We start from the raw sequence: 26827 nt of genomic DNA on the forward strand, positions 1-26827 counted from the left end.
AATCAGCAGAGGGAAATGGTCCGTATATTTGGCAAGTGGATAGCTCACTTCTTCAGACCATTTTATCATGCTAGATAAAACAGATTTGTGGTGTGTATGTGTCAATCACAATCTCCCAATTTATCCCTCCCCCACCTTACCCCCTGGTAACCATAAGTTTGTTTTCTACATCTGTAACTCTATTTCTGTTTTGTAAATAAGTTTGAATCCTATTTTTTAGATCCCACATATAAGTGATATAAGGTATTTGTCTTTTTCTGTCTGACTTACTTCACTCAGTATGACAATCTGTAGGTCCATCCATGTGGCTGCAAATGGCATTATTTCATTCTTTTCATGGCTGAGTAATATTCCATTGTATATATGTACCACATCTTCTTTACCCATCCCTCTATTGATGGACATTTATGTTGCTTCCATGTCCTGGCTATTGTAAATAGTGCTGCTATGAACAGTGGGGTGCATTTTTGAATTATGGACTTCTCTGCTGGATCATATGGTAGAGCTATTTTTAGTTTTTTAAGGGACCTCCATACTGTTCTCCATAGTAGCTGTACCAGTTTACATTCCCACCAACAGTGTAGGAGGGTTCCCTTTTCTTCACACCCTCTCCAGCATTTAAAAAAAAAAAAAGAAAACATTGGTTGCCCCTAAAACATCTGGTAAGCCAAGTTGTGTAAAGCTAGCTACCTTGGGGAGTTACCTTAAATTGTAGAAATTATACCCTCCTCACACCCCCGAAATGGATAATAGTGATAAAGGAGTCCAAGAGAACCATCCCACACCACCAAGCACTTGCAAGTGTGCAAACTGAGATTCGTATATATTTCCCAAATGATTATGCATTTAATGACAGATCTCTGCCATAAAAATAAAAATGAAAGAAAGGACATAATTTTAATTCCATAAGTGTCACTCAAATCTGTAAGATATTCACCATAAATCTTATAGTTTATAATCTGGAGAGAACCAAAACTCAAACTTGGGAACAAAATGAGGTTTTTTGCTTGATCTAGAAGGGGAAATCTTGAAAGAGGAAGATGAAAGTGAGCTCAGTTAATAAGATAGATTCTAGCTTTTGTGACTAGATAGCATATATTTTCTTTTCATTATGGTTTTTAATTGAAAGTCATTCCTGACATTCTAATAAAGTATGAGCTCTTGATGGAGTCATAAGAAATAGCAGATATTTAAACTAAGAAAAGAATCAGGGCTTCCCTGGTGGCACAGTGATTGAGAGTCCGCCTGCCAATGCAGGTGACACGGGTTCGTGCCCCGGTCCGGGAAGATCCCACATGCCGCGGAGCGGCTGGGCCCGTGAGCCATGGCCGCTGAGCCTGTGCGTCCAGAGCCTGTGCTCTGCAACGGGAGAGGCCACAACAGTGAGAGGCCCGCTACTGCAAAAAAAAACAAAAACAAAAACAAAAAAAAAGAAAAGAATCAGTCTTGTAAAAAAAAAATATATATGGAAAGAGTGTGTGCAACAGAGAGATGTATACATTGCGGAAGTGACTGCTGGAAGGGGTGAGAAGGGGGACTGGTATGAGAGGCAAGTGGTTAATACAGCTGAGACTTATTGCTGACAGCTGCTCTTCTTAAGCGACGCAGTTGCTGCAGGATGTTGGATGTTAAAGCTGAGGTTGGAAATGAGTTCTAAAAACACATCTCTATTCTCTTTGTCTCAAACTACCTCCTCTATTTTGAAGCATTAAACAGTAAACCCCACATAACTATTATGTCAGGGGCTCATTTAAGCATTTTGGAGCCAGTCAAATTGTTGGGGGGGAAATGGCCTAAAAATATTAGATTGGTTATTGAGGCGACTCTCTCCACCTCAAAATTATTATATCATTTGTTGAGCCAAATTTATACTGAAAGTATTACCTGTTTACAAGTGAATTGCTAAGGGATAAAATTTTTGATTTTCAAAAGAATTCTTATTGCATGTATTGGATCACCTTTTTAATGTCCTACTCCAAAGATACAAATGTCCTGATAAATGAAATGAATTGCTTAAAATACTGGACTGTTATTTCTCAGAGCTAAAGTTGAAAATTACAGAGTCATCTTTTTTCATTTTCACCTCTTAACAAACTACTGTTTCCTTTTATACAGGCAACATTTTTCTCTCTCTTTTTTTTTTTTTTTTTTTTTTTGGTGAGTGACTGTATTTCCTTGAAAATATCTGTGTTGAGTTGTCACCAAACTATAATACATATGTTTTATTGGTTGAAATATATGCCTCAGAGACCAATAACATAAAATCACATTGAGCTTGAAATGGAATCTATTAAATGAACTTTTGCTGTACCGTAATATGTTCTTCTTATCCTCAAAACTGAAGAAACTTATATAGGTTGTCAGATATTTTTTCCCAGGGAGTAATTTGGATAATTAACTTATGATTTAGTGCCAGAAAGCAATCATTTATAAAACATACCCTTGAGTCCTTAGACAGTTAATAAAGCTCACTACAGTACACTATATACTTCCCAAGAGTAGCCTAAGTACCTGGAGCATCTGACGAGCTGTATAAGACTGTTTAAGCTCAAACCATATCCATATGCTAACATATTTTTATTATAATATGAAATGGCTTGGTATCACTCAGGAAAGTGTGTCCATTCTTAAAGAATTCATTAAGCATCATCTGACCTCTCCATAAAATCTATCTCCCAAAGTGGCATATTTAGGCTCCGTTTTTCCACTGAAAGATATTCACTGTGAAATTTCATGTGTAAGCAGTAAATTATCAGGACTACACAGTGGACCAATTTTAGAAATTGCTAATCAAAGCCTATAAATTTCCCATTTGGGTGTGAGTTTGTGGTGGTGAGATCTAATAAGGGCTGTTGATAGACATTCACTGTCCCAATTTCTTGCTTCATCAGAGCGTGTAACTGAAGTAAAGACTGACATCTTTGTCACCAGTTTCGGACCCGTTTCAGACCATGATATGGTAAGTGACTGCATTTTTGGTTTTCCTGGGGTATTTTCTAAATTTAACTTTTGAACGAAAAAATATAGATTAGGTATTTAGGAAGAAGCTCGCGATGCCTTGGCTATATCTTTGTGTCTCTCTGTGTGCATAATATGTAATATGTAATACATATAATATTTATGTAGTAGAAAATACCCATTTACTTTCCAGACCAGGCCTACTTATGGTTATCAACCACTGCAGTCTTCTTTTGTTCCATCCCTGAAATTATTCCTTTTCCTTGGTTTATGTTCTGCGAGACAAGTACTGTGAATTACCTTATATTTTAGTTAGGAGGACATACTGATTGAAGAATGCTAGGTTTCTGGATAGCCAGTGCTATTATAAAACAGCCATAAACACTGCAATTGCTGAATTATTTTTGGTTAAAAAGGAGAAATGTGTTTAAAAGCTGAGTGAATACTTGACCAGAATTAGACAGAGAATGAAATAACACCTGTGGGAAACGTTCAGCTTCATTGCAAAAGGCAATCGTTAAATTATTACCAAGAGTGCGAATAAAATGAATACATACCTGTTCTCTCTTTTCCCAACCCAAATGAACTAACATGAATTTCTCTTCTATCTGATGGGAGCTGGTAAATCCGTAGAGCTCTGCAGATATTGTATAATATTTCTGAACTCATAACAGCCAAGCTCCTGTATAAGCAAAAAATCATAAAGAGGCCATGAAGATTCATCGTTATGGATATTTTGAAGATATATTAATTAAATACTATTTTTGAAATGCCTTTTTGTTGATACCACCTTAACATTAAAGTCTTCTGATTTCATAGTAGCTCAGATGATTCAGAATAAAAGTTACAGAAAATATCAATTTAGACCAGCATTTCCCAAAGTGTGGAAATTCAGATACTTTATGCCTAAGAGAGGTTATGAAATGCACCAACTGTACAAATTAGAGTCAGTGGAGCATATGAGAGACAGCAGAGTGCTAGGTAAGAATACAGATCTCTGAACCAGAATGCCTGGGTTTATAATCCCATCTCCTCCATTTATAAGAGTGTATCCTCGGGGAAGTTGCTTAATATGTCTCTGCCTCAGTTTCTTCATGTGTAAAATGGGAGTAATAATAATAATACTTCATGGGGTTATCACAAGTATTAAACGAATTAATACATGAAAAGCACTTAAAAATCATTGGCGTATCATGAGCACTCAACAAATGTCAGCCACTATTACTATGTAAGAAATAGAAATATAAAAGTTAGCCATAATTGTGGATTTATTCCTCTGGCAATTCATTTTGTCATTGTGGTCAGTCCATAGACCACTTTATTGAAATACTGTGTGATACAATTATTTTTGCTAAATTGATTGCGGTCTGAGGACCTATTGTGTTTCTCCCATATTGGAACTCAGTCTTCCCACCACCCTATTCTCTCATGCTACTTTCCTAATCAAGAGCATTTAATAGATCCTAGTCAAGTTTAAGGTCAAATTTAAACTCCTCTGCCTGTATCCCATACAATCCATACACGATTTACCACTAGACCTCACTTGTTCCCAATATTTACTATTTAGTCATTCACGTTAGTACTACTTTCTGTGAGGCATAACACTGGGGGTTAGCAGGACTGGCTCTAGGATTCAGGCTGGCTGAGTTCAAATTCATCACTAACAGCAGCATGACCTTGGGCAAATCAGTTAAGGCTGTAAGGCTCAAAGTCTCTAAAGTGAGTATATTATTATAATTACCTATCCTTGTAAGACTGTTAGGAATTTTAAATGAGATATGTAAATAATGGTCTATTGATTGTGCTCAATAAATAGTAGCTATTATTATTTTGCCTCTGAACCCTTTATCAAGCCATGCACTCTTTGTGGAAATTTCCTCTATTCTCCACCCATCTAAATTCTGTATTTCCACAAAAGCCCTAATCAGGACCCAAATGCTTGATGAAAACTTTTTTTTTTAAATTAATCCAATAACAAGTTAACTTTTCCTTTCTGCATTATAATCACATTTATTGACTGTAAAGTACAATTAAGCTTTTGCACACTGCTTTGTAAAGTTATTTATCTTACATAAATATCTTATTTTCCTAAAGTGACGCCAAAAAACATAAAGGCACTCTTGTTTTGCATCCCTCACAGTAACAGTGCATTGCTGTTTTACAGTAAGTGTTGAATTTCTCCTTATTTGGTGAAAGGCTGAGGAGTCTATATTATCTTTTAAAAATTAAGGTCTTCTGAAACTCAGTAAATAACACCCTCTTTCTTACCTGAATCTTGAGCCTTTTGAGAAATAAGTCTGCAGTGTAAGGGATATGGAAAATGAGAATATCATCTTTATTACTAATAATGATGGTATTGCAAAAGGTGGCTTATATCTGCAGACAAGTGAGTTTCCAGAGACTAAACACCAGTCAGATTAACCCACCCCATCAGCAGGTAGAGTTGGCTTCCCTCTGCGAGGGTGTAGACGGTCCGTGTAAAACTTCTAGCATAGAGGAACACAGCTGCATTTATGAGTCTAATGGACAGCCAGCATCCAAAATGCAGAAGACAAGAGGAAGAGGCTGATATAGGCAAGATTGATTTCTCCTTCCAAATTCTCCTGTCGAATTAAATTATTCCTCCTCTCTCCCCTCCCCAAATAGAAGAGTGTGAGATAAAGGAAAACTTTCAGAAGTTTTACACTGGTGAAGCTCTCTTCTCATAGATGGAAACACTAAGAGAGGGGATGAAGCATTACAAAGAGCACATACTGATAATGATATTACTCCTAATAATAATAATAATAAATAACTTTTCTCTCTCTATCTCTGGCACCTAGCATGATGTCTCACAAAGAGTAGATGCTCGATAGAAGTTGTTAGGGACAGTGCCCAAATAAAGCCATATGCAATCAAAAAGTTTTCTCTTAAAAATATTTGGTATACCTTTGAGTTATTGGTTCAGATTAAGTATGATCTTAGGAGCCAATGATGTCTTTTGTCTTAGACAAAAGATGCACTCTAGGATTTTGGATACACCATTAACTCTAAGATTATCATGAATCACTTTTTATTTATGGCCTTTGATCAAATATCAGGTAGGAAGAAGGGAACGGAGTCTAAACCAGTGATACCGTTTTGCCTAAAACTCTTGAACAAGACAATATCTGAATTGTTCTATCAAGGGATCAAATTAGCCATAGGCCTGCAGCTGGTTTCCTAAGTGACAAGCAGAAACTGTACCTTACCACTTTGAGATTAATCATTTAAACTACATTACTGGGGAACTATCCGTAAGAAAGAGCAGTATGATTTAGAGGCTATCAAAATTAAAAGGCAGAATGACAAAGCTATTTTTCAAGACATGAAATGTAGTTTTTAAACTGAGCACTGATAAAATATCTAATTAATAATAGTAACCATAACAACATTCAACACTACTGAATGCTACAATATGTTAGGCACTGTGCTAAGGGTTTTATAGATCATATTTCTTCTAATCCTCCTGCCAACATTTTAGCTAAGTGTTATTATTACCCACATTTTCCAGAGGAGAAAAGTGACCCAGCTAGGTAGCAACTTGAACTCAGCCTGTCCGTCCTTAGAGACTCCATAGCTCCCAAAGCATTTGACTTCATCTGGAATAGAAAACAAAATTAGGACAACTCTTAACTTTATTTTAAAAACCATTAATTGGCAATCAAACCTCACATTCCCAGGGCACTAGGTTCTGACAGAAATATCCAGGCAGCACAATCACACAGCCCTGTTTTCCATAGCGCTTAAAATGTATTAAATCAAAGCACACACAGACAGTAATAAACGGTACAAGGGGGAACGCTACAGTACAATATTTATTTAGGAATATAATGGATGTTTTGTCCCAGTCTTCAGAAAAAGGCTCATATTCTCTAGGGTCCTACTCTATTCAACAGGGTAACTTGGAGAGAATTTTCACTCAAGTGGTGTGGGCTAGAACACTGAACCCTGAACAAAGCGTTCACCAGAGCTTCTTATTTGTTCAGGCACTTTTCTGTGGAGTCTTCTGTTTTGCCTTCTTTTTTTTGTTTTGCTTAGTTATGACCGCTTTCTCACTTTCTTCAGGTTTTCTGTCCTACCACCCTTCCAAAGAAATTGCACTTTTTCCATTCCCAGCTACCTAGAAATCTAATATAAATTTGTGTTGATTTAAAAAAAAAAGAGAGAGAGAGACAATAACTTTTAATGTTTACTGAGAACTTCTGTGTTCTAGACTAGGGGTCCCCAACCCTCGGGCCACGGACCACTACCAGTCCGTGGCCTGTTAGGAACCAAGCCGCACAGGTTAGCAGCGGGCAAGCGAGCGGAGCTTCATCTGACGCTCCGCATCGCTCCCATTCCCGCCTGAACCATCACTCGATTTACCTCCTGAACCAACCCCTCTGCCCACTGCCCCGGTCCATGGAAACATTGTCTTCCACGAAACCGGCCCCTGGGTGCCAAAAAGGTTGGAGACCGCTGCTCTAGACATTCTTGTAAGCTGTTCACTTGTGTTGACACTTCTCACAACAGCAAAGTGAAATAAGTATTTCCATGATCCCCAGTTTATAAATTGGCAACTAGGGCATTAGAGAAAATAAGAAAATGACCTAAGGCCGTTCATCTGGCAGAGGGACGATTCAGTTCTAGTTAGCAGACTTAGAATTTACATGTGTAACCATTATGCTCTGGCTCTACCCTCTCCTTCTTGTTCCAACTTCCTAAAGAAGGGGCTCTGGCCCAGCTTGGTCTAATGAATTTCGACCGTGGGGAGAGGTCACACTATACAAGTAGCTGCTGGGAGCTGCATGCTGCTACCATGGCAATATTGCAGGGGCCATTCTCAGGATATGGGAGACCAAATACACTCTTTTTTAGGCAAGAGGTGATCGTGATCAACTGCTTTATATCAGTTTTCATTTCCACTTCTAACAGAGGAAATCATGGAAATGAAAGCTAATCCAGTTAATTTTGCCCCTTGTACTTGTGTGTGTGTGTGTGTGTGCACACGCATGCTTGTGTAACTAGGTGTTCGAAAAGAGAGTATCTTAAATGAATTTGGGGATTTCATTGTCCACCATTATCACAGGTAAATAAAGCTAGCTGTAAATATGATAAACTTGTAAACCTTAGGACCTTGGCAAGTTTTGACATAATTTTTTGGAATCTTTGCCTTTGGGATATATCTTGTCAAACACTTGATGATAAATATAGTTTAAGTTTATTTTGTATGTAAAATTTGTTTTAGATTCAAAAATCTCCTTGGAGCAAGCAACAAGTGAACAAATGTTTCAGATTCATGGGAATATGGTCAGTTTAGACATCCTTGGAACCTTGGTTTACGAGAGACTGTTGCCTCCACTGCTGACCAGGCTAAAGTTGTTCAGTTGCATAAACTATAGAGCGCTGATTCCTGAGTAATAGAAATAGCATCATTATCATAGCCCTATCTCAGAAGCTTGTCTATTGTCCAGAGAGGAGAACATGCACAGCCCAGAGTAAACCCATACGCTCTGCTTCCCTAGCAAGCACTGCTACTCTGGATCTTTTCCTGATATAATCCACAGGCACCCCCCTCATTTCTCTCCTCAAGAAAAATACTATTCTAAACCCAGTTTACTCCTCCACAAGTTTTTCCTATAGCTTCCAAGTCCAAACAGTTTCTCCCTCTGTCGAATTTAACAGATGCTTAATAAATGTTTCTAAGTAAATTCCTATGCCAGGTATCCCAGTGCCTCTCATCTGACACTTCCAGACAGAGAAAACAAACAAAGTAACTTCTCCTGCCTGCAAAGATAGACTGGTGTCCTGTTACACTTTCTTTTTTTTTTTTTTCTATCTCAATCGCACTTACCACTATGCCTGGTACATTATAGACTAACCAATAATAATTCTTAGTTACCTGATCAGTAAGGGCTCAGCAATGTCAAATGTGTGCTTTGAAAATCTTCATTCAGTCTTTACCCAAACTTGCATTAACCCTGGGAAAGAGACAGGTAGTAAAATTCATGCACAAAAAGCCTGAACGCAGACACTATTGTGCATGTGCTAAAGACGATATGTATAAAAGATTTTAAAAAACAGCTTTCTGATGCATCAGGGTTTAGGGGATTAAGAAAACAGAGCATGACGTTTTCAAGTTAGTCTTCCTTCCAGTTTGGAGCATTCTAAGATTAATGGAGAATGTGGTAATCTTTATTTCCAACCATTGACTTCCAATTTTAGTGTCAGTGTAGCAAGTCCTGCAAAGAAGATGGATATTATTACCCCTTTCAATTTTAGGAGCTGGTAAATCACATTGCTTGTTTTCAGATTAGCAGATGTTTGTCTCTGGGTATTGCCATGAGGAATGCTGTGCTTATTCAAATAAATAGATTCCCTGGCTGTGAATGATGATGAGCTTCACACATTTCTCCTGTGTCTCATACACACACATTATATATACTCACAAGCACACACTCACACACACCCGCATATTCTGCATTCTTTTCTTTTTTCTTGGAAAGTATGCAAATTACCTGAAACAATTTCTTATTTTCATAATCTTCTTCACTGTGTAGAACTGAAAATCTATATACATTATTTGTGGAAAAAAATGTTCACTTAGCCAAAAAGAAGATGGGGTTATCACATTCACATTAGCACCAAGGATGTCTTGGGATTGGGTGTGGGGTTTTCAGAAACCATAAGAGGGCCCCCCAAATGCTTTATTTTTATAACTAGAATTGCCTAACTTAAACATTTTCCTGTATGTAATAATCTGTAACATGAGTTTTGTTTTCACTTGCAATATATTCTATCTCTTCGAGTACTGATGTGGTGCAGGTGGTGGTGGGAACAGGGTGCTAGTTTCCTTTCACATGTCTGAGGAGATACTCAGCAGAAGTTTTCTCACCAAAAAGTAATTCAGGCATTTAGATATTTTTCAAGTGATTATGTCAACCAACGATTCAACTGATACCAATATGTACAGGCTACCACAAGTTTACTTCTAGGAATATCATCTAGGTCATATTTTGCTTCTAAAGTTGCAAAAATTATGCATCGTCTGTGTAAGCCATTTGCATTGCAAAATACAGCACAGTGAACTCTTTGCCATTTTCCAAAATTACCTAGGAATATACAATAGATGTATTCTTCCGTCAAAGCTGGAAGGATGAAAGGTTAAAATTTAAAGGACCCATGACGGTACTCCGGTTAAATAACCTAATGGCAAGTAAAATCTGGACTCCGGATACCTTTTTCCACAATGGAAAGAAATCAGTGGCACACAACATGACCATGCCCAACAAGCTCCTACGGATCACAGAGGATGGGACCTTGTTGTACACCATGAGGTAAGGATGACTGTGCTTCCGTTCGTGAATTTTTCTAGACCTTCTCTTCCATGTGTAGGCAGTCAACAAGCTGATGGGCCATTGTAGAGCATCTGGTTTCCTGTTTTCCGTGTTTTTCAACTTTAATAATTATTCTACTATGAAAACTAAACTGGCTGAAATATTATGCAAGTATTAAAGTGTTAAGTAAAATGATTAGACAAAACGAAAAAAAATGTTTACAATGTATAAGTAATGCAATATATATATATATATATATATATATATATCTCCCCAATATGTTCTAATTCAATAGAGGAACTTCTCCCTACTATTAACATCGTGGATTCCTGCATTCCAGTAAGGTCTAGATTAAATTTCTAGAAGCTATCTCATGGTATATATCTGAAAATGTTTCTATTTAAAAAGGAGAAAAAAACCAGAAAATAGAAAAAGTTCAAGATTTTTATATATAAATTCATGTGGAAGTATACATTTTGAAGAAGTATATTAATTCACAATGATGTTAATTAGACTGAGAATATAAATATTCTTAATTTTGCTTAAATTGAAGACTACATATATATTTTTGCTCCATAAACATTTCCCCCATTTTGAGATTACTGTAAGCCCAGAATCTGGATACCAATCATTCATTTATGGATGAATGAAAGAAACATGAATTGAATAAAAGTTTGAATATTTTTAGAAAAAAAGTTGTTTAAAAACATTCCTATTTTATGAGAAATTAAGAATTATCCAGGACTTGCGACTTCCCTGGTGGTCCAGTGGTAGAGAATCCACCTTCCAATGCAGGGGACATGGGTTCAATCCCTGGTCGGAGAACTAACATTGCACATGCTGCGGGACCACTAAACCAGTGCGCCACAACTACTGAGCTCACACACCTCAGCTAGAGAGCCTGTGTGTAGCAAACTACAAAGCCCGCATGCCACAACTAGAGAGAAGCCCACGAACTGCAGCGAAAGATCCCACATACCGCAATGAAGATGCTGTGTACCACAACTAAGACCTGACACAGCCAAAATATAAAATAAATACATAAATAAAATATTAAAAAAAATTATCTAGGACTCATTCTGAAGAGATGCAGTTTTTTCATATCCAGATGACTTGTTGGAATGTTGTTTTTATAGATCTGGCCAGCACTTGGTAATTTAGACCATCCAATTATTCCTTTGGTATGAAAAGGTAATAAAGGCAACCCCTAGACTTGGCGGATTGTGTTTCGAGTGGGAGTAGAGTGATATTTTGACTTTGGAGAAAGCTGCCAGAATTCCTAGTTTTTTATACCCAAATGAAAGAAAAACTGCTTTAAGAGCCACTTTAGATAGATGTTGGACTCAACTAGTAAAAGTGTAATAGGACTGAAAGAATGAAAATTCCAGAAAAGAGAGAAAGTAGAGGATCAGTGGACAGATGTGTTGAGAACTTTCCAGATCATCTAAGCAGGATCTATTTATATTTGAAATTTGAAATATTCTCCCCTTGTAAAATATCCTACACTTGTTTTTGAGCCTAAATCTAGTATCCTTTCCTGCCAGCTGCTAATTATCTAAGGAGAGATTTGTGTATACTGAACAGTTTATCAGTTAATAGTTCCTGATATATGTAATATTCTTCATCAGTAACTAACCTATATCCCCCTTCTCCTAAATTTCTCATCACCTTTGCTAATGTGTTACCACTTCCCTGAATAGTTTGACTTAACTATATGAGTTTAATCATTAATTTACACATTTCATATTTACTTTAATTAATATTGTAATCACTTCATGATTTTACTTGTTATAAAGCCATCTTGCCACATTAGAGTTACTTAATAATATGGGTAAATATATTTTCTGAAAATTATGTGAGGAATTTGGGTGTAAATTTTCCATAGTTCCACCAAATGAGATCAAATATATTTCAGTGAATTCCTTTCTTGACTACCCTTTTTAAAAACATAAATAGAATTCACATTCACATTCCCATAACATAGGGACTAAAAAGAAGCTCAGCAGAGTACTGGCTTCAATTAGGCAGATTTGTAGGTAAAACTAAATGGTTGGAATATAGTGAAATCACTTATAAAGGAGACTTTAGGTGAATGTCAGCTTCGCAGAACCTGAGGACAGTTCCTCCCTCACCTATTCCTTTGTTGTCTTATGCATTTGGTGCTATATTAGGGAAGGTGGGGAGAGATGCACTTAGGAATGGAGATATTTGCCTCTCTTCCTTGTTATCCATGTCTTCTCAACCAAGGATGAATTAGAATTATTGCAAGTATTTATTTGCTTACATCCCATTTTATTCTCAAAGGATTTGCTCTGGTAGGTGGATTAGTTGATGATGCGTATTTTGGAAAACTTTGGCAATGCTTGCCCATCATACAAAATCAGGTGTCACCTATTTTCTCAAAACAGACAAAAAAATGGATAGAATCCAGTCATTGTTGTAAATAATTCTTTATATTTTTTATTTTATTTTTTTAAATTTATTTTTGGCTGCATTGGGTCTTCGTTGCTGCGCACAGGCTTTCTCTAATCGCGGTGAGCAGGGGCTACTCTTCGTTGTGGGCTCAGGCTTCTCATTGTGGTGGCTTGTCTTTGTTGTGGAGCATGGGCTCTAGGCGCGTGGGCTTCAGTAGTTGTGGCTCATGGGCTCCGTAGTTGTGGTTCATGGGCTCTAGAGCGCAGGCTCAGTAGTTGTGGTGCACAGGCTTAGTTGCTCCGCAGCATGTGGGATCTTCCCGGACCAGGGCTCGAACCTATGTCCCCTGCATTGGCAGGTGGATTCTTAACTACTGCGCCACCAGGGAAGTCCAAGAATTCTTTTTAGATCGTTTGATTATTAACAGCTCGGTATAGCATTGCCATTTGTGTTTGTCTCTCCTGCTTTCTTAATATATTTGCTATAGTTATAACATCCCACTTGTATTTATCAGAAAGTATCTAATCTATAGAACTTTTGTTTGTATCCCATACTTCCCTTAATCGATAAGGCTGACGGTGAGAGCTGAATGTCCAATGCATTTGGAGGATTTCCCTATGGATGCCCATGCCTGCCCACTAAAATTTGGGAGCTGTGAGTAAATTTATTTTATTTTTATTTTTATGAGAGGCATGTCTTTGAGCAAGAAACCTCCAGTTAGTTATGAATGTTCAAGAAACAGATAAAGAACATCAAGAATATTTAAACAGTGATTTACTGCAAGTGCTTTCTCTAAGTAATAATCTTTGACTTCACTTTTTAATATTTTTTCAGGAAGGGGTTATTCCCTATCTGTTGAACTAGAAGGAAGGGATTTAACTATTTAGTGGAAAAATTCTATTTTTGTTCAAGTAGTATTCATAAAAAACCAAATGGAGTTTGGATGCTTCTACCTCACAGATAATATCTTCTTTCCAATAAATGGAGATCACTGTGTTTATTTTATATCATTACTGACATTGGTTTGTTCTTAAGAATAATTTGACTTGTTTATCAAATGGAAATATTGGTAGGTGGCAAAGGACAATAATTAGGTCCTCTTAATAATGAAGCCTACACCCAAAGATGATGCTAGAAAAGAATTTACTCTAATTATAGTCTTAAAACAGTTCTAGATATGTTTGGATATCTCATGAAGTTCATGTATATATGAATGCTTTTGAAGCTATCTTAGATAAATCACCTTTATGATAACTTTCAGGGTTTCTGCTACTTGAAAATATGCAGGCGCACACGTTAGAGGAGCCCAGAGAATGGTGGTCAGCAGAGTTAGGTTCTCTTGTCTTCCTCTACTTTTCTGCTTTTGATTATAGTGTGCATGCATAAAGTGAGGAGGAATAATGTATTCCTGGTTTCCTGCAGGGGAGTTACGTATAAGGACTGAGTCAACCTCTTGACTAACCTAACCAGCTTTCTGTTCTCACTAGACAGGCAATCTGAGCAACTATTTTGGTGAAGGTATGATTCACAGAAGAAAAATAGTGGTAGTGTAGGAAGACAGCAAGCAAAGAAAATAGCAAAGGGCCTTCGGGTTCCTAGCAGCGCTAGTCATGGAAAGACAACTTCCTCTATTTATAAATCTCATTCTATACTGAAACCCAAGGGTAGACTACTTCAAAAACTGTCAGCTAAACAGGACTTTGATGACAACTCCCTCCTCTCCATTTTCTTCCCCAATTTAATGTATGTTCTATACCATGAACTATTACTTTTTTTCTGATTACTGGTTCCATTTTTAACGATAATATTATGTATTATGTGTTACTTGTATGCCAGGCAGTGTACTAAATATTTGTATATGCATCAGCGCATCTAATCCACAAAATAATCTTATAGTTAGGGCTATCATACATCATAGTTTGCCTGAAACAGTACTGATTCATGACTAAATCCTGGTATAACTAATAGTACCTCCTTTTGGCTTCAATACTATCTTGTTTTAGACAATTAATTTTATGTTTAGTATATTAGTTAGCTCACTCACTTTTAAGCAGTGAGTATAGCTTAAAAAAGACGCGTTTATATTTTTATACAAGATATATGAAGGTAAGTGACTGTTGGTTAATTGCTGGTTAGTTCAGCATCTTAACAAGGATGCTGTCTTAAGACGTCCTTAGAAATTCTTCCTGATGACAGAATGGTTGTTGCAACTCCAGCCATTGCCTCTGCTTTCAAGATGAAGAGGAATAGTGGGAAAAGAAGAAAAGAGTGCCTGTGTCAAAAAAGTAAAATCTTTCCCTAAAGACCTAACAGGTATCTTCTCACATCTTATTAATTAAAGCTGTGTCACATGACCAATGCTAAATGCAAAGGAGGCTGGGGAAAAATATTTTTAACTAGGCACATTGTCATCCTGAAGAAAATCAACAGTGAGGAGAAAACAAATAATGTCTCATATAAGAAAACTGAAATTTAAAGAAAAACAAGTAAGCTGTTTTCCACCTCAGAGCCTTTGCACATGCTCTTTTTTCTGCCTGGGTTACTCTCCCCTTGGTTTTTAGCATAGCTGGTTTTATTTTTTAAATATAGGATTTTTATTTATTTATTTTTTTGGCCATGCCTCACAGCTTGTGGGATCTTAGTTCCCCAACCAGGGATCGAACCCTGGCCCTCGGCACTGAAAGTGCCGAGTCCTAACCACTGGACCGCCAGGGAATTCCCCGTGGCTGGTTTTATTTATCCCCCACATCTCAGCATAAATATCGGTTCCTAGGGCCTTTCTTAAAGCCCTTATCAAAACTTGTAGGTGCTCCCATCAGTCTTCTTGATCACAATACACATTTATTTTATACTATTTATCACGGAAATAATTATTAGTTTTGTTAACATTGTTATTGTCTGGAGACTGCAAACTCCATGACAGCAGAATCTATTTTGTTCTACATTTCCTAGCACAGAGCCTAATACAATGTAGGCACTCAATAAATATTTATTGAATGGATAAAGATGATAATAATCAGGTTTTAAATGCCCCTTCAGTGTTTAAGCCTCAGAAATGATGGCCTCAGAAAAGAGGGTTTAAGGACTGTGGGGAATGAAACCTCAACATCAAAGACTTAATATTGAAGAATAGGCTCAGGAGGCATATGCTCAGTGGAAGGGAACACCATGGAGAATTACTGTTGCCTGCCAGTAGCACGGGAAGATGCAGCAGTGGTCCATTTATTGTATTGTCATTTCTCCAACGTGGCCTAACTAGCGTATTTCAGAGATAAAGAAACTGAGGCAAAAGTGAGATAAAAATGCTTTGACCCAACTTTTAAAGCAAACACCTTGCCAAAGTATCAGAGAGAATAAGGAAAACATAAGCAAGATGATTTTGCAATAATTTAGTAAAGCACTATGTAATAAATGTTCATGAGGTGCAGAAGCAACTTCATCCATATGTTGATAAGAACCAAACCTGGAAAAGCAGATGTTTTCCTTACCACTCACCATTAGATTCTGATTGTCAGTGCTACATTATACTTTCTGCTTGTTAGGGATAACACCCTCTGTATAAGGCCAGATAACTCAAACACAGTATATATACATAAGGCAGCTGACATCTTTTAACTGCTTTCTGAGGAATTTACAAAATAAGGCTTTGATTCTAGAAGAAGAGATTCAGATTATATTCTGACAATAAGGTCTAGGCAAGTGCTAGACGTAGTCAGGACATAATAAATGATCATTTCCTGACTGATTATCAAGCAGTGTCTTATAAACAAGGAGAAAGGGATAAATAGAAATTCAAAAGAATTCTGAACAATAAATAATTTTAGAAATTATTTAGGGTACCTGCCTCATACAAATGGAAAAACAAAGGCCCATAAAACTGAAGTGACAGATGCTCTTCTGATACTGTCTATGCCGTCTTTTTAAAAAATTTTTTCTTAAGTAATCTACTGATTTATTTGAAATCTGAGCTTAATGTTTTTGACTACATAGCTGAAGACTCTTTCTAACCTTCTTTTCTTTATGCTAAATACTGTCAAATCAAAAAAGTTTTCATAGGACCTACTTTCCAGATATGGGAACAAAGAAATAATAAGATATATCACCTTTAGGTTGATATATCTTTATATATATATCTTTATATATACCTTTAGGTTGATATATCTTTATATATATATCTTTATGTATACCTATATATATTTATATAGGAGCTTTAGCTTTATGTATACCTATATATATTTATATAGGAGCTTTAGGTTGAGCTTTTAGGTGTATCTGAAATAATAAGATATATCACCTTTAGGTTGATATATCTTTATATATATATCTTTATATATACCTTTAGGTTGATATATCTTTATATATATATCTTTATATATACCTATATATATTTATATAGGAGCTTTAGGTTGAGCTTTTAGGTGTATCTGTCTTCTATATTTAAAACAGCAAATTTCATCATGTGAACTTACTCTTCATTTTGGAAGGTCTCTATTGAGAGATGTAAACAATGAGTAATCTCTACCTTCACAACAATAGCATATTTATAGTAGATTTCATACACAATGGAGTTTCTAAAAATTGCAAATGAGACACTGAATTATATGAAATGAGAAGTCGATGGTAACACATTTTTCTTTTCCCTCTACAAGTAAATTAGCAGCCCATTGGCAACACATGACAAGATATAAAAAGATACGGTCCAGGGCTTCCCCGGTGGCGCAGTGGTTGAGAGTCCGCCTGTCGATGCAGGGGACACGGGTTCGTGCACCGGTCCGGGAAGATCCCACATGCCGCGGAGCGGCTAGGCCCGTGAGCCATGGCCGCTGAGCCTGCGTGTCCGGAGCCTGTGCTCCGCAGCGGGAGAGGCCACAATAGTGAGAGGCCCGCGTACCGCAAAAAAAAAAAAAAAAAAAAAAGATAGGGTCCAGCCACTGTTGCTAATGACAGTGTGATAAAGTAGCAAGAGCTCTAAATTTTATGAAATGACACAAGGTTTAGAATTGGTTTCATCAATAGTTACATGACCACCAGTTACCTTTGCTTGGCTTTTGAGCATATATTAGAGAGTCTTTGCCTAGAAAATTCTTACTAACAGCAGTGGAGTAGAATGAATGCCATTCTATGTTCCTATCTTGGTTTGCCCACTAAGTAACTATGCACCCTTAAACAAGTCATTTAATGTACCTGTGCCCCAGCTTGCCATTTGTAAAATGAAATAAACTATGTGACTCTAAAAGTTCTTCCCCATTAACATTCAGTGATTCCAGGTCACCATAAACCCAGTATGTCCTCTTTGGTAAGACCCTTCCACTTGACAAACAAGAGATTATCATGACCAGAAAAACATTTTACTGAATATAGGTACCTACAAATTTTAAGTGATATGGTTCTTTTCAAATGTATGCTCTGGCCTCTCCCAAGGGATTTTTTTTTTAATAAATAAAGTTTTAGACCCTCCTAACAAATGCAATCGTGCCACTATATACAATTCTGAAATGCTTAATTTTTTTTGTTTTTTTTTAAGTCAATGAGATGTGTTAAGTCAATGAGAGAAATCCTTTCACAATGTATATGTATAATAAATCCTCACGTTGTACACTTTAAATATCTTACAGTTTTATTTGTTAATTATACCTCAATAAAGCTAAAAATAAATTAATAAATAAAAGACTACTGCAGTTAAAAGAATTTCAGTGAGGACCACCACATTAATAAAATAAAAAAGGCAATGACGATAAACTCCAAAATTATCTACTGTCACTCTTACATGTTTCTGAAAGAAGCCATAACCACTAAATTAATTCCTAGTATATTCTCTCAAACTTCTGAAAAAATTTGTTTAAAAAGCTATCTGATTGCAAGTTGGTTCAGGAATGATGATGGAGCAGATAGGATACCCACATAAAATCTGGGGAATACTAGCTACCTTTTTCTGCATCAATCACCCAGAAACAAGTGGTCACTCTAAAGAGAATGTGGTTCAGAGAATGAGGGGCACGGGCTCACATCTGGTTTTAGGCAGCCTCATGTTTGTGTGAAAAGGCCACCATTATTTTACATCTCATAGTATTGTAGTTTGGACAAATACAAATTTGGACAAAGTATCCAAGCCAGGTTACCATGGGGTGAGGGTTGTGTCGAGCAGGGACTCATTAAGACTTCTGAGCCACAGGCATGTTTGCCTTTGAGGGCCATTCCTCCAAACATATATATTAAAAATGTATTTTAATTTTTATTTTCTCTTTTAAATTTTTATATTTTATGACGATGTTAATAAAAAGTTTGATTATATTCATTTTTTCTTCTGATTTAAAAAAAAAGTGAAACATGTCTGTGCCTCCTAGGTATGGAGCCTACTGTCCCTAATGGAGAAGTTGGCCAAGGGGTAAAGCTTTCACCATAAGGCTAACTTTTGCTATCATATCTCACACCCAGAAGCCCTGGAAACTGTTTTTGCTACTGCGATATCCCTTCAATGTTTATCTCTCTACATCTAAACAGAGGAGAATAGGTACCACCATTAGAACCTAAATGACGTGGGTGTTCTGTGACTAGAAATCAGAAAAGCTATGGAATTCCTTCTCTTTCTCCTTCTCTGTCTCTCTCACTCTGTACATCTCCTCGTCTAACCTTCCTGAATTAAAGATAAGGATTATGACCTAACTTCTCCTATAGGAGGATGACTAGGTTAAAGTGTTACATGACAAATAAGAATGACTGAGAAGTGGAAAGAGCTGTACGGTCCTCCTCCTCCTCTTCCTCAGCATCATGAGAGTAAATATCTATGAGAAGGATAATTAATTAAAAAGAAAGTAAAATCACACACTTTAAAAATGGAGATATCACCTCACACCAGTCAGCATCGCCATCATCAAAAAATCTACAAACAATAAATGCTGGAGAGGGTGTGGAGAAAAGGGAACACTCTTGCACTGTTGGTGGGAATGTAAATTGATACAGCCACTATGGAGAACAGTATGGAGGTTCCTTAAAAAACTACAAATAGAACTACCATATGACCCAGCAATCCCACTACTGGGCATATACCCTGAGAAAACCATAATTCAAAAAGAGTCATGTACCAAAACGTTCATTGCAGCTCTATTTACAATAGCCCGGAGATGGAAACAACCTAAGTGTCTATCAACAGATGAATGGATAAAGAAGATGTGGCACATATATACAATGGAATATTACTCAGCCATAAAAAGAAATGAAATTGAGTTATTTGTAGTGAGGTGGATGGACCTGGAGTCTGTCATACAGAGTGAAGTAAGTCAGAAAGAGAACCAACAAATACCATATGCTAACACATATATATGGAATCAAAAATAAAAAAAGGTTCTGAAGAACCTAGGGGTAGGACAGGAATAAAGACGCAGATGTAGAGAATGGACTTGAGGACATGGGGAGGGGGAAGGGTAAGCTGGGACGAAGTGAGAGAGTGGCATGGACATATATACACTACCAAATGTAAAATCGAGAGCTGGTGGGAAGCAGCCGCATAGCACAGGGAGATCAGCTCAGTGCTTTGTGACCACCTAGAGAGGTGGGATATGGAGGGTGGGAGGGAGACGCAAGAGGGAGGAGATATGGGGATATATGTATATGTATATCTGATTTACTTTGTTATAAAGCAGAAACTAACACACCATTGTAAAGCAATTATACTCCAATAAAGATGTCAAAATAAAAAAGGATGCTTAGTAAAATTTCCAGTGTTATCACATTTATCATGACCTTCCCCTGGCCTGATATAATCTGGACCCAGGCTACTGCCTCTAACCTCATTTCAACTCTTCATTCTGGCCACGTTAGTCTTCTTGTTCTTCGTTAAATATGTCAAGCTTTTACCTGCCCTGGAGGAAGAAACTTGTTAGCTCATCTATCCAGAGTACCCTTCCCCAAGACATGGCTCCCTCTCACATTTCTGTCATGTATTTTTATAAATGTCATTTCCTCAGTGAACCTCTTTGAGTCCCTTACCTAGAATAGGCCCCATCCCCTCCATTCTCTATCCTCATATCTGTTGTATACGGCTTTACTGCATTTAACACTACTTGAATTATGTATTCATTAGCTTCTCTGCTTTTGTCCCCACTACTGCAATGCATGTTCCACAAGATCAGGTGTTTGTTATGTTCACTGCTGTATCCTCAGCAAGGTACTCAGTCCTTTGTAGATGCTTAAATACCATTTGTTATGAGTGAACTGATAACTGAATGAATCAGGAAAATGTGTCAGTTTTCCTAAACTAAGGGATATGGGCTCTCCTTTCCTAGGCTGACCTCTGGAACCATGTGTTAGAAAATATGAAACTGATAGAACACACCAACTAACCAGGAGAAGCAAAACAGCAAAACACATGGACCATCTTCCATTCTTTCCTTTTAGATGCTTACACGAGAGCGGAAGTTGTTTATGAGTGGACCAGAGAGCCGGCACGCTCAGTGGTTGTAGCAGAAGATGGGTCACGCCTAAACCAGTACGATCTTCTTGGACAAACAGTAGACTCTGGAATTGTTCAGTCTAGCACAGGTGAGTGCCATTTAGTTACTTTAGTAGGGGAGAAGGACCAGAAAAAGTTTTTGTAAGGATGTGCAAATTCAGTTAAGTCCCTCAATGACACAAGTAGAGAGAGTGAAAATTGCACTAAACTGGGGAACAGCTGGACTGGGAGCTAGTGTAAACTCTATAGACCTGTGACCTTGAATTTGACATTTAATGCCTTTTGGTCTCTGGGGGGTTTTGTTGTTGTTTGTTTGTTTACAAAATGAAGAAGTAGTTCCATGTGATCAGGGTAGCATTGTATTTAGACATGTGAACTTTTGGAGATGAATATACGGGTTAAATCCTTATTCCTCCAGCTTGCCAGTTAATTGTGGTCACCTCACAGGGTTGTTGGAAGGAATGAATTAAATCCATGAAGAGTAATCATCACACTTCCTGGCACATAAAAAACTCTTAATAAATGTTAGCTATTAATATCATCTAGGCCCCATTTATTGTCATGATTCAGTAAATCTTGGTAAATTTCTAGCGGCAATCATTACGCATAGGATACCAAAAAGCCTTTTTTTCCCCACAAATCCTTTTGTAACTCTAGCCAGGGATCTTCTACAGCTAAAATCTACACTGATCACTCCATTCTGGAATTAAAAGTAGATGGACCACCATCCTTCTTGGTACTGTAACTGTTTTACCAATGAAATACTCAGAATTAGATCAGATACTATGAAGCAGCTGTATCTAAAATTTTAAACTTTTGAAGTTGCTTCAAGAAATAAGATGAGTTTAGTTATGCATGTATCCCTTTTGTGACTAAGGGATATGTGATCATAGGGTCAGATAATTATAAATAAAATTTGGATTCTAACAATTAGGAAAATGTACTCCCTTAATACCAATATTTTTAATTATGTTCAATTACTGAAAGCTTAGCAAGGATCAACAATTTTATGACTGTATCTAAAATTTGAAATTAGTTCATTCACTTTGATTTGTAATTCCTAAAAAAAAAAGACAATTAAGTGACATGTAAAGGCAGAATTGCTCTTTTTCTCAGGAAAATTTCTTCCTTACATTTCAGACTTTATATTAGGACCATGATCATTATAATCGGACCATTCTAAATTCAAGTAATAGGTCAATATATCTTACTCTGATTATTGGATAATTGCTGCTTAACAGGATCTGTCTTTTGCTTACTTTATAGCATCCATGGCTACTATAGAAGTTGAAATATTTATGTTTCTTGCTTTGAAAAATGGAGAAGATTTTCCCTCAGCTTTGCCTACCTTAGAAATGCACATGGCATAGTGGGAATGACTTAGGCTTTGCAGTGAGAAAGATGTGGGCTCAAGTCCTAGTCCTGCCTCTTAGAAGCCTGGTGACTTTGGGAAGGTCATTTATCCAATTAGAAACTCTGTTCTCTTCTAATAATGGCGAGTCTGTAATTGTGCATTCAAGATGAGATAGTATAAAACACTAAACAGAGTGTTATACAGTAGATGCTCAAAGTGGTGTGCAATAGCTGTTGTTATTGTCCTGAAAATATCCCAAAACATAGAAAATACCGAAAATTTTTCTTCCTCACCAAGTTATGTTGGAAAAGATACTAAAATGATCAGTGCTTACTTTTTAAAACTTGAATGCTATTATAAACTGGATACTGTGGCAGGTGCTACAGTCAATGATAGACAAGACATATCTTGCTCTCATGAAATCTGAAGTCTAAAGGAAGACAAACACAAACTATAGTTATCAAAATGGGTGGTAAGTGCTGTGATTAACATTTTTGTGAGGGCAAGTACGTGTCTGTCTTCTGTATCCCTATGATTTACTACAGTAGATGAAACAGGAGGCACTAAATAAATATTTTGAATTAATGAATAAAAAATAAATGAATCCAGCCTGGGTAATCAAGGAAGGATTGCTGCAGGGGTTGACTTTCATTTTGTCAATCTGTATTTGTTGGGATCCAAGTAATCACTATCCTAGGCCCAGGACATTCAGAATAATAGACAAAGAACTTCCCCTCAAGAAATTCTCTCCCTACTATCATTAGAATGGAGGTTAGAGGATGTCAGGGAAATAGTATTTCAAATGCAATAGCATGCATGCAATAGGACAAATATATACTACGGTTGCTGGGAGGAAGCAGTGCTTCCATTCTATTCTAACGCTAGTGACCTTGGTGTGTCACTGTATCCCTCTTTATATTCTAGTTCCCATGTCTGCAAAATAAGTGGCTTAGTCTGATGAACTTGGAGACCTTTTTCACTTTTGGTTTCCTAAATCAGCCTACCTACATTCTTGTTACTCAGAAAAGATATACAGTCCCAAAAGGGCAATAGGTGAGAAAGAGTGGTCCAACCCACCACCACCAAGGTGGCTAGACCTCATAAGTTAGGCTCATTAAAAGTCATCATTTCGTGTTAGAGCTGCAAGTTTATCTGTACAAAATAAGAGCTTTTCCTTGTCATTCCAATAATGACATGATATGGGGGGAGGGGGGAGGAGAATAAAGAGCAAATTCTCAAATGTGGGAGCTCAGTTTGATGTATGTTTTCCCCTCCACACTAAAACCCTGAACTACCCTTCCTCTGGGTCTCCTTTAGCTCATCAAAAATCTACCTTGTTACATTTCTATGAGAAGAAACAAAGATCTTTTGTAAGGTCTTCAATCCCATATTTCACAACTCCTACAGAGCCCTGAAAACATTAAGATAAATGACATTGAGTGCTATTATCTCCCTGTTTCTGCCAGAAGACTAGGAATGGTGGCAGAAAAGTACACACACATTGAGAATGATTAGATAAAAAGCATCTTCTCTTACCTTAAAATTCTCTGTGGGGAGAGAAGCAATTCAGGTCACCTTCTAGAAGGTTAGAAGGTGTTTCCCTGCTTGAGTGCAACCAGCACATGTGTGAATACTCACTCACACACACTACCAGTAACCTCTTTCAGGTCAAACACCTCTAGATCATTTCAGTGCCATAGGAGGGAAGATATGAGGCTCAATCCAATACTTGGATTTTTCTCAGTGCAAACATATTAGAGGGACAGTCCCTTCATTGGAACCTGCCATCAGTTTGGGGGAAAAAATGTGTTGGAGACTTAGTTTGAAGTGCACTTATTCACCTGGCAGAGCAAACTTGTTACAAGGACACAGAAGGATGAGTCTAGTCAGTTTTCACATCTGATGCAATTCTCTGTTATCCATTCATTTATTCACTTAGTCCTTCAACCATTTGCTCATTTACTCTGTTTGACACTGTGATCGGGCCTAGAAAAGAGAGGTGAAGGACCCATAGTTCCTGCACTCAAGAAGCTCATGGTTGAGTGATGTAAGTAGCTAATATGCATTGCGTTGTTCTAATCCTTACAACAGTCCGAGGTTGTAACTATTATCATTATCTCCATTTTACAGATGGGACATAATTGAGGCCCAGAGAGGTTTAATAATTATTCCAAGGTCACACAGCTAGGCAGTGGCAGAGCTGGGATTTGAACTTGGGAAGTCTAGCTATAGAGTGTGTGCTCTCAACCACATGACACACTAGTAATAGGCAAGATAGACATGTGAAAATGCAACAATGTGGTATAGCATGGAGCTTAAGGGGTGGATTCTGGAGTTATACTGTGAGGTTTTGAATGTTGGTTTTACCACTTATTAACTGTGTGACCTTTCTCTGTTCATCTTTTCTCTTGTACTACTTGGAGATGATCAGAGGATCTACTTCATGAGTTACTGTGAAATTGAAATGAGAAAAATGCATGTAAACTGCTTACCAGAGTATCTGACATGTAAAAATTATATAATAAATATTAGATATTACTATTAATAGTAATGATGAAGTTAGTACAAGAAAGCTACATGATGACACCGAAGAAGATGTCATTTCTTCTTGAAGTATAAGGGAAGGCAGTTTGAAACTAGACCCCAGCCATGGCCCCCTGACTCATTCTAATATACCACAATATGCTTCCTAAGGAATTCTTTAAGGAAAGCCCACACAAAAATTATAATTGTAATTAAGGGACATGACAATGTGACTTATACAGAGATGCAAAGTTGTTAAATTTGGCATTAGGTATAAGAATAATATCACGGCTATAAAATAAGAAGAATGTAATATAAAATGCTTTTTTTAAAACACAACAATGATGACTGGAAAGTCGTCATATTTGCCTAAGTCAATAGACAGGTGTGATCAAAGGAAACGTAGGTGAGTTTTGTCTAAGAAGAATGTCTCTTCTTGGGCTTCCCTGGTGGCACAGTGGTTGAGAGTCCGCCTGCTGATGCAGGGGACACGGGTTCGTGCCCTGGTCCGGGAAGATCCCACATGCCGCGGAGCGGCTGGGCCCGTGAGCCATGGCCGTTGAGCCTGTGCGTCCGGAGCCTGTGCTCCGCAACGGGAGAGGCCACAGCAGTGAGAGGCCTGCGTACTGCAAAAAAAAAAAAAAAAAAAAAAAGAATGTCTCTTCTTTGTGAATGACTTTTGTTTATTCTTAGAACAGATGACCAGGGAAAATTATAGGATCCTCCTTCCTAGAAACAGTCTTCTCTGGATGAGTTAAGGATGACTCTGCAGGGTTGAAATGAATGAGGAAAGCAACTGTTTCCACTGACCAGGGAGCAATAGTGGTGATCGACATTCACCAAAGGAGCCTCAGGACTTCTATTTTTGCAGCCTAATACATGATCTCCAGAGAAATAATATAACTGTAAGACATGAAAACAGGTTTGTAGGAAGGAAGGTGGAGAGGGAAACTTACATAGTCATCTGGTCAACCTAATCATATTTCAGATGAGGAGATAGGTCCAGAGGGGTTAAGTGGCCTAGAACTATAACCATTGTTTCCTTATTTCTATTTCAGTATTCTCTGAAGCAGATATTAAAATACCAGCCCCTCCCTCAATGACATTTTTTATTCCTCATTCCTTTGAAAAAGGTAGCATCTTAGAAAACACAAAATTTAGAATACTTGAAAGGAAAGTGATAGCTTTACATGGAATAAGTATCCACTACAATTTTGTTAAAGAAATGAATGGAGCTAGAGAATCCATTTCTATCCTTTCTACCTTTACACTGTAAATCTGCATGTGACTCAGACTTTTTTAGAAGAACTTTCACATCTGTTATTTCATATTATCCTCACAGCATCCCAGGAAACAGTTAAGTAGCACATTATCATTTTTACTGAATACATGAGAAAACTGAAGTCAAATAAAGTTAAGCAAGGAATTTACTCTAAGTAACCAACATTTAAGAAAGTAAAGGATGGAAGCCAGATCTAAAGAAACCCTCAATGCTGCTTTACAAAATTATATTCTTGCTTCTTTTCTTCTCTCTCTTTAATTTTGTATTGTGATGTATAAGAAATATTGTCACATCTAATTTACAAGCTTCCCTCAGGGTTACATGATGTGCAAGGATATTTGAATTACAATTCTTCTAGACTGTTAAATCAGAGGGAAATAATTTGACATGCTTAGTACATAAGCACTTGATGTCTAGAGATACTCTTTCAATCCAATTTACATGACTTTTTTGGTTTTTTTTCTTTCATTTTTAAATGATTACAATGTGATTCTGATTTTGCCGCCTTT

At 37.2% G+C, this 26827-nt stretch overlaps 1 protein-coding gene across 1 annotated transcript in view; it reads left to right on the forward strand.

Moving 5' to 3' along the window:
* Positions 1 to 26827, forward strand: part of GABRA1 (gamma-aminobutyric acid type A receptor subunit alpha1) — a 55339-nt gene that overhangs the window by 13447 nt on the left and 15065 nt on the right. Inside the window, exons 3-6 of the mRNA XM_022595161.3 lie at positions 2892 to 2959; positions 10075 to 10295; positions 13282 to 13364; positions 21105 to 21248. Of these exons, the coding sequence (XP_022450869.1) occupies positions 2892 to 2959; positions 10075 to 10295; positions 13282 to 13364; positions 21105 to 21248 (516 nt within the window). The remainder of the gene's footprint in view (positions 1 to 2891; positions 2960 to 10074; positions 10296 to 13281; positions 13365 to 21104; positions 21249 to 26827) is intronic.

Source organism: Delphinapterus leucas, chromosome 3 (assembly GCF_059928025.1).
Source record: "Delphinapterus leucas isolate spDelLeu-1000000601 "Yukka" chromosome 3, BTC_Dleu_Yukka2, whole genome shotgun sequence".
In the NCBI taxonomy this organism is placed as follows: Eukaryota; Metazoa; Chordata; class Mammalia; order Artiodactyla; family Monodontidae; genus Delphinapterus; species Delphinapterus leucas.